The 13,685-nt window shown below is 39.9% G+C and overlaps 1 protein-coding gene across 2 annotated transcripts in view; it reads left to right on the forward strand.

Moving 5' to 3' along the window:
- Positions 1-210: 210 nt before the first annotated feature.
- NRDC (nardilysin convertase) overlaps positions 211-13,685 on the forward strand; it is an 82,743-nt gene continuing 69,268 nt past the window's right edge. For both annotated transcript variants that reach the window (XM_049774643.1, XM_049774642.1), the window contains exon 1: positions 211-734. In XM_049774643.1, the coding sequence (XP_049630600.1) occupies positions 340-734 (395 nt within the window). In that variant the 5' untranslated portion in view covers positions 211-339. The remainder of the gene's footprint in view (positions 735-13,685) is intronic.

Below are 13,685 nucleotides of genomic sequence, written 5' to 3' on the forward strand. Positions count from 1 at the left end.
GAGTCGCTTAGGTTCCTTGAAACAGCCCCGCTCCTATTGGTTGCTCGGGGGGCACGTGACGGCGCGCGGGCGCTCTGATTGGCTAAGAGCTCGAGCGGGAGGGCGGAGAGATGAGGGAAGTTGGCTAAGAGAGGAAGAACCGGGCTGGGGGAGGGGGTCGGGCCTGTCCCTCCTCATTGAGCGGCTGAGCAAAAGCACCAGCGCCGGCCGCGCCACCATCCACTGCAGCACCGCCTGTGGAACGCGGAGGAGGAGGAGAAGGAGGAGGAGGAGGAGGGCAAAGGAGGAGGCTGGGCCCTCGGGAGCGGCATGTCCATCGCTCCTGCGGCGGGGTGGTGAATGCTGAGGAGAGGCGCCGTTGCAGCAGCGTGGGCCTCGGGGAGGAAGTGGTGGCGGCGGCGGCTGCAGGCCGGGCGGGAGCTCGCGGCGCCGTGCGGATCGGGGGAGCGAGAGGCCGAGCGCGGGCCGGGTGGTCGCAGTGTAGACTCCGCCGTGGGACCGAGCCCGCGTCCTCGGCTCGCCATGCCCGGGAGGAACAAGGCCAAGGCGACCTGCAGCTGCCCCGACCTGCAGCCCAACGGGCAGAGCTTGGACGAGAGCGGCCGGCTGGCCCGTCTGGGAGCCGAGGAGTCCGAGGAGGAGACGGAGGCGGAGGAGGAGGGACGCGGGAGGTCTGCCAGTAACGAAGGCGACCCCGACATCGTCAAGTCGCCCAGCGACCCCAAGCAATACCGGTGAGGGAGGAGAGCGAGAGAGATTGCAAAGGGTGCAAAGGGCCTCTCTGCTCGCACTTCTTCTCTCCGTCTTCCTTGCCAGGAGCCACCACACGCACCCCAGGGGTGCCCCCTTCTCGGCTCTGAGGCTTTTTCCAGGCTCCAGTGGAGGTGGAGGTGGCCCGAGCCGGGAGGAGGAGTTTTGCAACCATGCCAATCGTTTTTATTTTTTGCAAACTATGCCACTTTGCAAACCATGCCACTAGGACCCAGGGCTGACTTTGGGGTCCGCTCGGAATCCTGCGTGGCCCAATGGGCAGGGTTGCTTTGCTCTGCTCTGCTTTGCTTTGCTCAAGGAGTTTGGATTAGGCCCTTTGCTTAGGGGCAGGATGGTTGGAGGCGTCTCCTTGGAAGGGCAGGTTTGGCTGGCCAGGCCACTTGGTACCTTGTCACAGGCTAAGAGTTGGGAGTTGGAAGGAGGCTTCATTCAAGGGAGTTTTATTTTTGGAGAGGAGATGAAGAGGCATGATTTTTCTCCATTCCTAGGGCTTGATTCGTAGGGCCCTTCGTGGAAAAGAGAGGGTGCAACGGATGGGTGGGCATTACTAGGGTCCCCAAAGATTTTAGGAATGACAATAGATGTAGTAAGTGCCTGCTTCCCAGGGGTTGTGCCCCCGTTTACTGGAAAAGGCTGAATGGATTTTTACATACATATCTATATAGATATATTCCTATTTAAAGACTATTTTAGAGGATTTAAGTCTCAGTTTGGGAGAGACAGAAGATGTAACAGTCCATCTGTCTTAAAATTTTCTACTTCTTTGGTGGATGGAAGAATTCTTTAAACGTCTCTTATCAGAGAGGAGGAGGGCCCAATTCCATTCTGAATATCTTTTCTAGAGGTAGCTTGTTTCACAGTTATGAATTATTTGGTATTGTATTCACGTGACGACGAATGACTATGGTCTTTTATGAGCATAGAATAGCACGCCTATTTTGTGTTGTAAACAAGAGATCATGCTGTTCAAACACTTGGTTTTACAGGCCGAGAAAACTGAGATCCAAAGAGTTGGCTTCTTGCTCAGAATGATTACACTGCAAAGTAATCACAAAGCTGGTATGGAAACCCTGTCCATTTGACACCAAAAGCAGTGCACCATTTTACAGATCATGCATCAAATTCTCAATTCAGGCTAATTTGAGACTGAGGCATTCTAGGTGACAATTAGTTTTAAGCCCCCTGCAGTATTAGCGTTGAAACTTTAGAATGAATACTTTCTTCCGAACTCCCATTTGACAGATGACCAAAACTGAGGTCTAGAGGGAGTTTAGTTTCAAGTTTAAGATTAGCCTATTTTAATTTCTTCTTTCACTCCAAAATTAGAGATTAATATTATATAAGTTTATATTGTGTTTTTGCACTTTGCAGGCTTTCGAGATATTTATGGTCAGGCTGATTAGTCCTCATACCAGAGAAGTGGTATTAATCCTATGTAAATGAGCAAGTTGAAACTTTGATAAAGGTTGCATTTTTTAAAAAAAATTTTATTTTGGGATCACACTGGGTGGCACTCAGGAATTATCCCTGGCTCTGCACTCATAAATTGCCCCTGGCAGGCTCGGGGGACCCTATGGGATGCGGGATTCAAACAGGTGTCTGTCCTGGGTTGGCTGGGTGCAAGGCAAACGCCCTACTGTTGTGCTATCTCTCCAGCCCCAAGGTTACATAGTTTTTTTAAAGTTTTATTTAAAAATACTAAGAGAAATAGAGGGGAGAAAAAGAGCTAAGTGTACAGGAAGAAAGGGGTGTTTTTAGTGGGGGAAAAAGCCAAGATAAAATAGTTTCTACCTTCGATACTAAATGTTCAAAAATTTGTTTTCAGTTCCTACATAAAATTATATTGTAGACATTTATAAATGATACACTATAAGATACTACTCTAATTGCATTAAATGTGTTATCTCATTTTCAGTAATTTCATTTGACAAATTATTAAATCCAATTGTGTGCCAACCTCTGAGCTAGCTTTAATTCTCCTGAAACAGTCAAATATAACTTAACATATTCTGTTGTTGGAGGTAGAATGAAATTTTTTTTTTTTTTTTTTTGGTTTTTGGGTTACACCTGGCACCGCTCAGGGTTTACTCCTGGTTCTACACTCAGAAATCGCTCCTGGCAGGCTCAGGGGACCATATGGGATGGCGGGATTCGAACCACCAACTTTCTGCATGCAAGGCAAACACCTTACCTCCATGCTATATCTCCGGCCCTGGTAGAATGAATTTAAAATAGGCCTTGTCTTCAGGGAATTTACAGTGTAGCAGAGAAACGCAGGCACACTGAAAATGGTAAAATTAGGGCTAGTTTTATGGAAGCCACAATGGAAGTTTGTGCTACACCAGGAGTGATTCCTGAGTGCAGAGACAGGAGTAACCACTGAATACCTCTGGGTGTGGCTCCAAAACAAAACAAAATTGAAGAAAAAAAAAAAACCATCTTTAAGGGGACTGGTTTCCATAATTTGTCCTGTAACAGCATCTCAAAAGTGCAGGTTTACTTGTTCTTTGTATTGATCTATCAATTAGACTTTTATTTTATTATTATTATTTTTGATTTTTGGGCCACACCCGACCCCATTTAGGGGTTACTCCTAGCTCTGCACTTAGAAATTGCTCCTGGCAGGCTAGGAAACTATATGGGGCACCGTGGAATCAAACCCAGGTCCATACTGCGTCAGGCATGTGCAAGGCAAATGCCCTACTGCTATGCTATCTCTTTGGCTCCTCAATTAGACCTTTTTTTTGGGGGGGGGGGACGACACAGCTGACAGTGCTCAGGGGTAACTCCTGGCTCTATGCTCAGAAATTGCTCCTGGTAGGCTCGGGGGACCATATGGAATGCCGGGATTCGAACCACTGTCCTTCTGCATGCAAGGTAAATGCCCTACCTCCATGCTATCTCTCTGGCCCCCCTCAATTAGACTTTTATTTATTTATTTATTTATTTATTTATTTATTTATTTATTTATTTATTTAGTTTTTTGGGTCACACCCGGCAGCGCTTAGGGGTTAGGGTTACTCCTGGCTCTACGCTAAGAAATTGCTCCTGGCAGGCTCTGGGGACCATATTGGATGTTGGGGTTCGAACCACTGTCCTTCTGCATGCAAGGCAAACACTTTATCTCCATGCTATTTCTCCAGCCCCTCAATTAGACTTTTAAAGGAGTGATTTTGTTACTTCAGAGGTGAAAAATCTTAATAATAGGTTTTTTTAAAAATACATAATTTTTAAAGACATGTCTAACCTAAAGTTAAATTCCTGTGAAGTTTTGAAATTAGAAACAGACATGAGACAACTGCAGCCCAGAAAACTGAATTATCTTTTGAGATCATTCAAATATTATCTCTGTGAAGCCTCTTCTGGCAAAACTAATACCTCTTTTCATTTTATTTTTTAGGACTATGAAATGGTCCATACAATACATAACAATTATAAGTATGTTTTTTGAGTATGTTTATAAGCACCAGAGGCAGACCTGATTAAAGGAGTTGTGAAATAATGCCTTGAAAGGTTTGTTTACCAGTGTGCACTTACTCATAGCTTTGGAATTCTACTTCTGTATATGTATAATATGTATTCAACTTAGAATGTTGAACATATCTTTAGGATATCTGTTCTTTTTAAAAGAGATTTAAATAGATGCTTGGTGATTCCTTTTCTTCTGGAAATATGGAATGCCATTTTGCTAACTATTGTCAAAACTATTGATGTAAGGTGGAAATTCTATGGACAGAAGTCATCGAAGTACAGTCTAAATATAAGTTATTTAAATAATTATTAAATCAATAATCTTAAATCATTAAGAGCATTCAGGAAGTTTGGATGGACTTAAATAACTTTAAAACATTGCGTGTTTAACCTGTTTGTAAAAGCATTTCTATGAGGTAGGGAAAAACATGAAAATCTGATTAGCAAACCCGTTTAAGTTTTGTTACAAGTGAGGAGATGATATCTTAATACATATGCTAATTGAATAAGATACACATTATTTCTGGACATTCGTTATGTTTGCTGTTAAATACTGATGAACAAGGAAGTTCTCAGTCCAAGTGAACAGGACAGCTGCATTGAGAATGCCAACATTTACTGGCTTCTCCAATAGGAGTGGGGTAACTGTCTTCTCAAACAGAAGCTTTAGACAAACCTAAGGTAATCAGAAGAAAGTTTTCATCGGAGAACATTTTCTTTTGTAACAGATGACAACCTGGGCTTTATTCAATATATGTACAAGCAATTGATTTTATAGTATGCATATACATTAATAATAAGACTGAGCAACTGAAGTCATTTTGCCTGTGTGTGTGTGTGTGTGTGTGTGTGTATGTATGTTTTAGGCACTTCATGTGTGTGTGTATGTGTGTGTGTATATATATATATATATGTTTTAGGCACTTCATTTACCTGAATTCAAAACCCAATTTTGATTGCACCCTCTTATTCTTGTAACGTGGAAAGACATATTTTGCTTTTGGGCCATACCCGATGATGTTTAGGGGTTACCACTGGGTATGTGCTCAGAAGTCACTCCTGGCCCTACCGCTGTGCTAGCCCTAGGATTAGAATCATTTTTAAAAGTACTTTTAAGGTACATGAAATTCTAATTTTAAGACCTTAATACTAATATGACTTTAATAAACACTTTTTGTCTGTTATTCCTTAGACTGTTTTCTTCAATCTGGGCTGATGGATTGGTAAGAATAGGAAAAATAACCAAAAAGTTTATTTTGAAAATAAGATATAGTATTTTGAAGTCTGTTTTTGAAAAACTAAACATTGTTTTTTTTTTTTTTCCCTTCAAATAATTCTACCTAGATTTCTGGTAGGGTCAGGGAGCAGATACTGAAATGGAATAATGTAATGCATGCTAGAATTAGAGATACAAATTGAGGTATAAATTGAGGTTTTAATTATTTTATGTAGTATCCCATCTCTAGCTATTTAAGTTTGAGCAAGTTAATTGATCTAAGCTTTAAGGATACAGAAGAAGAGTAACCTATAAGCTATTGAAACTGAAAAATAAGCAGTCTGCAAGCAGGACAAAAAGCTAAATGAAACTAGCTTAAAATTTTTTTTAAAAAAGATGCAGGATCAAGAAGATAGCTCAAATGAGTACAGTGGAACTTAGAAGCTTTCATAGAACCCCACTCCCCCCACAACCCTGCTGGGGAGACCTTTATTTTAAAAATAAAAATCCAGTGAAGTATTTTAAACTGTGTTTGATTATGTTGAGAATTAAATTGATATAAGAACTGAAAGCTTTGGAAACTAAGGGAATTTTTCATCCTTGATGAAAGTTTAAAAAGAGGAGTAGGGAGGGGGGGCTATAGCACAATAGGTAGGGTGTTTGCCTTGCATGCAGCTGACCTGGGTTCAATCCCTGGCATCCCAAATGGTCCCCTGAGCCTGCCAGGATTGATTTCTGAGCCCAGAGCTACTAGTAACCCCTGAGAGCCACCAGATGTGGCTCAAAAACAAAAAAAGTGATGATTTAATAGGACAAAAATCTTCAGAGATAGCAAGAGGACAGAATAAAGAATATTCATGGTGGAATTCGTTATTAAATGAACATTTTTTCCACTAAAGTGAATGAAGGAGGTGAAATGAATAGTGTAGATGTAGGTAATAAGATTGAAAGCTTTCTTGCTTTAAGGTTTTCTTTTGTAAAGTAGGTATTAAAGTTCATCTAATGGTCCTATGAAAGATTATATGGGAATTAATGGGAAGTGATGAAGTTAAAATTGCTAATGTAGAAAGTGGGTGAGATATACTTGATTAGTATTAAAAAGCTTTGGATTCTTTGGCATAAAATATATAAATCAGTATTTTATGAAGACTAATTTGTAGATTCAGTAATATGTGGCAAGACTGGTTTAAAAAGAATTAAATTTGGAATTGTGTTGAGTGGTATATTTGTCCTTCTAGAATCCATGTGTTTCCTTTAATAATTCAGCAAATGCTGGCCAGAGTAAGAATTCATGATCACAGAGATTTTGTCAGTTTTGTTCACTCAGTGCCTGGCAAACTCAGTGTTTGTAGAGTATATAAATGCATGAGTGTCAACATGCCAGGAATTATAGAATTCTTAGGGATGTTCTCCAGAAATATTTTTATATCAAATTCTATTATGGCCATTTTTCAATTGAATATCCATGAGATAACAGTTAAAAAGTTCTTGATAGTTGAGTTTCAGTCATACAATGTTCCAATACCTCTAACCATTTTTTTTTTTAAATAGTGTCTTTTCAGAGAACAAGTATGAATAGATAGCTTCAAGAAAATAGTAGTGAGGGGCCGGAGAGATAGCATGAAGGTAAGGCGTTTGCCTTTCATGCAGAAGGATGGTGGTTCAAATCCCGGCATCCCATAAGGTCCCCTGTGCCTGCCAGGGGCGATTTCTGAGCATATAGCCAGAAGTAACCCCTGAGCGCTGCCAGTGTGACCCCCTCCCCCCCAAAAAAGGAAAAGAAAATAATGATACAATTGGTATATATCACCATATAATGTATATATTTAAATTATATAGATGCTTATGGGGCTTGACAAATAATTGGTTCAGATGTTGGCTGTTATCACTTTAATGTACTCATTTTTTTCTCTTTGATTCTTTGCATATATGACATGACCCCCCAAAATACAACTTTGCATTGATGGAAAATAGGTTACTGTTGAGTAAGGTTTGGGGGTTCGGAAAATGATTGGCTACATATTGGTGTTAAAGAAATTTTTAGTTAATGTAATATTTAAAACTTTAGTGGAGGGACCGGAACGATAGCACAGCAGTAGGGTGGTTGCCTTGCATGCAGCCAATCTAGGCTGGACTCTGGTTCTATTCTGGCATTCCATATGGTCCCTCAAGCATGCCAGGAATGATTTTTGAGTGCAGAGCCAGGAGTATATCCCCTGAGCATTGCTGGATGTGACCAAAACACACACACACACACACACACACACACACACACACACACACACACACACACGACCACTTTGGTGGAGAAGATTGCAAAAATGTCTTTGAATTATTTATATGCAAATTTTATAGCATATACATTATACCTCAAGTATAGCTATAAATTTATGTCAGGGTACAGGCATATGGCTCAGTGGCAGAGCACATGAAATTGTTCCTGCTCTCTTTCTCTTCCCCCCATTATATATGAACAGCATAATTCACAATTAAACTATTTGTAGCATTGATTGTAGTAGCAAAAAATTGGAGCAACTTTATTGCCTATTAGTTGAATGAAGATTAAACTCTGATATAGATGATGAGGAAAAGATCAATTATATAAGAAAAGATGAGTAAAAATAATGTGAAAACTGTGGGCAGCCTTGGAAACCTAGGAGTTAAGGCACTTGTCTTGCCTTGGCACTACATATGGTCCTTTGAGCACTGCCAGGGGTCATTGCCTGAGTATAGAGTCTGGAATAGCCCCTGAACACCATTAGGTATTGTGCAACCATCCTCCCCTCTCATTTACTTTTAAGTCACAACTCCCCTCTCATGGTTGCTGCCCAGCATTAAAATAAAGGCTATCTCACTGCATATAATTTGCCTGGGGAAAAGATCAAAATGAAGAATTTGAAGTGCAGCTTCTAGTTAAATACATTTTAAGTGCTTTTGTATCAAAGTTGAAAAATTCTTAACTCATTGTGAAGTGGGGATACCTGTGACAACTGACATACATACATATATATTGGGGAGTTAGGGAGGCATATGCTATGCCAGGGATCAAATCTGGGATAGCCACATAATAAGGCAAGTGCCATATCCCTGTACTACGAACTTTCTCTCCAGCACTTAACTTTCTATGTTTATTAATATATAAAGAAATTTTTAAGAAAGTATGCTTTTTTTTTTTTTTGATTTATGGATCATACCTGGCAGCTTTCAGGGCTTACTCCTGGCTCTGTGCTCAGAAATAGCTCTTGGCAGGCTTGGGGGACCATATGGGATGCCAGGATTCGAACAACCGTCTTTCTGCATGCGAGGCAAATGCCCTACTGCTGTTCTATATCTTTGAACCCAGTATTCTTATTTCTTTAGGGAAAAGTCAGGAGGGGTTTGATTTCTATGCTACTTTATAATAATTAAAGTCCTAGTAAATGAAAATGTGCTCATTGTTAGAAATTTATATAATGAAGGGGCCAGAGAGGTGGCGCAAACGTAAGGCATTTGCCTTGCATGTGCTAACCTAGGACGGAGGTGATTCTCCCACAGTCCCATATGGTCTTCCAAGCCAGGAGTGATTTCTGAGCGTATAGCCAGAAGTAACCCCTGAGTGTCACCGGGTGTGGCCCAAAAAGAAAAAAAATTACATATATAAAATGAAGAAAAAAATTTATTTCAATAATTATCCAGCAGTGACCTTTGGTAACATATAGCCTTAATTCCTTTCTTGCTATGCATTTATAATTTGCTTTTTTAGTGATCTGTCATATTTAGCAATGTTATGAGCATTTTTTTAGTTAAGTGGTTTTCAATTTATATTATAAGCTCTTTACGATTTTATAAGCTATTTAAATAGATTTTATTTAACTCACAGACCCGTTTATTCTCAGTTGAATTCATTGGGTGTGGACTCAGTTTACATATATATATATATATATATATATATATATATATATATATATATATATATATATATATATATATATAGGTAGTTTTTGATACCACCCTGTGACGCTCAGGGATTACTCCTGGCTATGTGCTCAGAAATAGCTCCTGGCTTGAGGGAACCATATGGGACTCCGGGGATCAAACTGAGGTCTATCCTGGATCAACTGCATGCAAGGCAAACACTCTACTGCTGCATTATCTCTCCGGCCCTGTTAATACTTTTTTTTTAACTTTTTGTTTGTTTTTGGGCCACACTCGGCCGCACTTGGGTTATTCCAGGTTTTGCGCTCAGAAAGTCACTCCTGGCAGGCTCTGGGGACCTTATGAGATGCTGGGAATTGAACCCTGGTTGCGCAAGGCAAATTCCCTATCACTGTGCTATCTCTCTGGCCCCGAGGACCCAGTCTTATTAATGGATGGTTTTGATAATGGTTTTGATAATGATTTTGTAGAATTAATCTCTTATTATCTGGTTTGTTTCTAGGATGTTATTTAATTGGGAAAACTGACAGACAAACAGATGTCTTTTTCCTTGGACCTCCACTCACATAAATCTCATTCATTCTGGATTCCAGAATTATGTCACTCATTAAGCCTTTCTAGTCTTGCTTTGGGAGATGGTATATAAGGACCATCAGTTGTACATCTAGCCTGGATGAAATTATAGTTATTTTGTTTTGGGGCTATATCCAGTGATGCTAGGATTTACTCCTGGCTCTGCACTTAGGTATCATTCTTTTTGGAGTGCCAAGGTTTGACCCAGTAAGGCAGCCCCTTAGCACTATACCAGGGGTGGTAAACACGCGGCTCTCTAACCGCATACGGCTCCCAGCCAAAATGAATGCGGCTCTTTAGGCCTCTTATCATTTTGTATACTGTGGCTCTTTGCCAAGTTTGGATCTTGTTATGTTGCTCTGAGGAGGGACCTCTGAGGAGAGATCTCCGAGCATGGAGTCCCGCTGCCGTCATTCCCCCGCCGCCGTCATCCGTCTCCCTTCGGAAACAACTGCATGGGCCAGCAAGTGGGGGACCTGTGTGTCACATGTTGTGGCACATCTTTCCTTTAGTTCTTAGTGTGGAGGACGAAGCATACCCTCACCATCACTGTAGGATTTTTACCCTCACTCAAAATGGCAAAATGCAATATGTGTTTAATAGATTATTGTTAAAATTATATGCTTTTGAGTGAGTGTTTGTTTTGGCAGGTCACTGCGTTGTGTGGCTCTTTGACTCTCACAGTTTAAAATTTTGGCTCTTTGTGTCGAACTTGTTCGCCACCCCTGTACTATACTGTCTCTCCTGCCCCTTTGTTTTTAGAGAGGTTGGAAATTATAATTTGGAAAATTCACTAAAATACCTTTGGAGTGATCTTTAGATTTTATATTTTTATTAACCAACAATAATAATCTTATAATTAAGACAGATAGTTTTTTAGTGCTTATTACATACTAAGTTCTCTCAGAATTGTATATAGATTGTAATTTAGGCATTCCAGTAACACTTATGCTCTGACACATGACACACGACAGCCTAGATGATATTTGAAAATACATTTAGAGCAAGTTTTGGGCAAGTACTAAGCATAGGAATATAAATGGATCTTGTGTTCTCATTTGATTCCTCTGAAGCAAACTTACCATGACAGATGAGGTCTAAGGCCCTCTATTTTTTTTAGTAGACTGTCTAGCTTCATCTTTGTTCTGTGTCTTACTTTTCTTGGCACATGCTATTATTTTTGGTTCATCTTTGTCTTGTGAATTCATGCATTATCTTCTCTGTCAATCCTTTTCAACTCTTCGTTTTTGTTATTTATGCTCCTGTGTGTTCTTTGTAGAATTTCCCTCAAACCATTATATGCTTTTATGTATAAGTTAATATTTCTTTCCCTTTAATTGAAATTTTTATAGGGAGGAACTTTGGCTCTTTGCAGGACTCCTTTTATGTTTCTATCAAATCAATTGTATTTCTAATCCACTGCACATGAAGCTGCCCTATATTTGATCCCTTCATGACTTTTCTTACAAGAAGTAAAATTTGCCTCCTCTTGTATATTTGATCCTATCTGTTATTCCAATAATTACTAGAGCTAGAACTTGGGCTTCCCACATATGTGAAACGTGTTCTAGACTCCTAAACTAACTCCATAGTTTAGCATTTGCTTTCTGTCCTCCACTTCTAGATGGGGATTGAACATGTGAAACATGTTTTCTAGTCGTGAGGTACATTCCTGACTTACCATTTTGCCTCTTTGAGCTTTAGAGTTAGTGTTCCTGTCAACAAAATTGATCGCGAAATTTAAAAAAAATTTTAATAACAATTTATAATGAGATAGATTTTACATATTTCATCTTTGAAAATATACACTAATGGGTAAACCAAATTAAATCCATGAGCACGTGAATTTGAGCATATTTGTTGCTTGGAAAGCATTTGTAGAATTCTATTAGGTTTGTCTCATAGCATATCACTACTTTGTAGACAAATTACTTCCAATGGAAAATTGAGTGATGGGTGGAGATACTCAGCAGTAGAATAGAAATTACCCTGCATGTGGAAGATCCTGGTTCAATTCCCAGACCAAAAAAAAAAAAAACAAAACAAAACTTGAAAATTGTCTGAAAGCTCCTCGGTTGCATTGTGAAAAGGACTTTGAAGTATGGACATTTCTTTTGAGCATTAATAAGGTCTGAAAAACACTGCTGGATCTGTACTCTGCTTGGAAAATATGTAGGAATAGAAATAAAGTGTCATTTGACTTTTGACAACATAGAAAATATATTAAACAGCTTACATTACTTGTAATTCAGGTGACATGTTATTGAAATGTCTTTTCCATACATAAAATTTTATTTTGTAAGTTTAAATGGAATTAATTAGCATCAACTCAGGCCAGGGGATATGACTCAGTTGTAGAATACTTGCTTTGCAAATGTGACCCCTGAGTTCTGTTTGTTCCTGCCACCACCTATCTCAGTAGCAAGCCAGGAGTAACCTGAATTCTTATCAGGTTTGCTCCCACCCCGAGAAAAACCACAACTGCCATATAGTAGATCTTCACCAAAATGTAATTGCTAGACCATTTGATGTTTGATATTAGTGACTGAAGATTGTTTTTCAAAAAAATTTCAGACATCAAGGAAATGACAAGAGTTGGGAGGGAGCGGGCCCGAGAGATAGCGTGGAGGTAAGGCATTTGCCTTGCATGCAGAAGGTCAGTGGTTCAAATACCGGCATCCCATATGGCCTCTGAACCAAAAAAAGAAAAAGAGAGAGAGAAAAAAAAAAAGAGTTGGGAGGAGCCCTGATTCTATCTCTGGTATCTGATGCCCTCTTGAGCACCACTGGGTGTGGCCCAAAAACCAAAAGCAAGGGGTTGGAGAGGTAGCACAGCTGTGTTTGCCTTGCATGCAGCCGACCTGGTTTGATTCCCAGCATCCCATATGGTTACCCAGCCTGCAAGGGGTGATTTCTGAGTGCAGAGCCAGGAGTAACCCTCGAGCGCTGCTGAGTATGGCCCAAAAACCAATCAATCAATCAATCAATCAAAAAAAAAAAAAAACCCCAAAAGCAAACCTACAAACCACAGAACCCCTTCCTCATTAAATAATACAACAACCCTTTCAGTTCTTGCCCATAGTCAAAAAATTGCAGTAGGATGAGGGAGATAGCTCAAGTGCTCCAGCACAAATGGTATGTGCAAGACCCTAATTTCAATATCTGACACTTGAGTACCACTGGGTATGGTCAATATTTAAAATATTTGCAATAAAAGGTCAGAGAGATAGTACAGCGTGTAGAACTCTTGCTGGCTCAGATTTGATCCTCAGCATCTTCTATATCCCCTCAAGCTTGCCAGGAGTGATTCTTGAGTGCAGACCCAGGGTAAGTCCTGAGCATCTCTGGATGTGGCCACACACCCCCCATTCTTGCCAAATGGCTATAAAATGTTACTGTTATGGAGGTTTTCAAATACAGCAAGGACATTTCAATATATTCAGCTTTCTAGCAAAAAACTGAACTGATGATTAGAATGTCTGAGTGAATGACATTGGGTCATTAGTGTTTGGATAGTTTCAAATGTTTTGTGCATAGTACTGGCTCTGAAAAACAATAGTCATAGGATTTGAAATAATTTATAAAAGATTATCCTCTAAACTCTTTGTTCTATGCATGTTTCTCCAACATTTGGTAATATATAGATTCCACTTTAAATTGTACTGTATCCATGTTTTTTTCTTAACCTCTTTGAAAATATTATAACTAATTCTTAAAATCTTCATAGAGGCTAAAATCT

Source organism: Suncus etruscus, chromosome 6 (assembly GCF_024139225.1).
Source record: "Suncus etruscus isolate mSunEtr1 chromosome 6, mSunEtr1.pri.cur, whole genome shotgun sequence".
Classification (NCBI taxonomy): Eukaryota; Metazoa; Chordata; class Mammalia; order Eulipotyphla; family Soricidae; genus Suncus; species Suncus etruscus.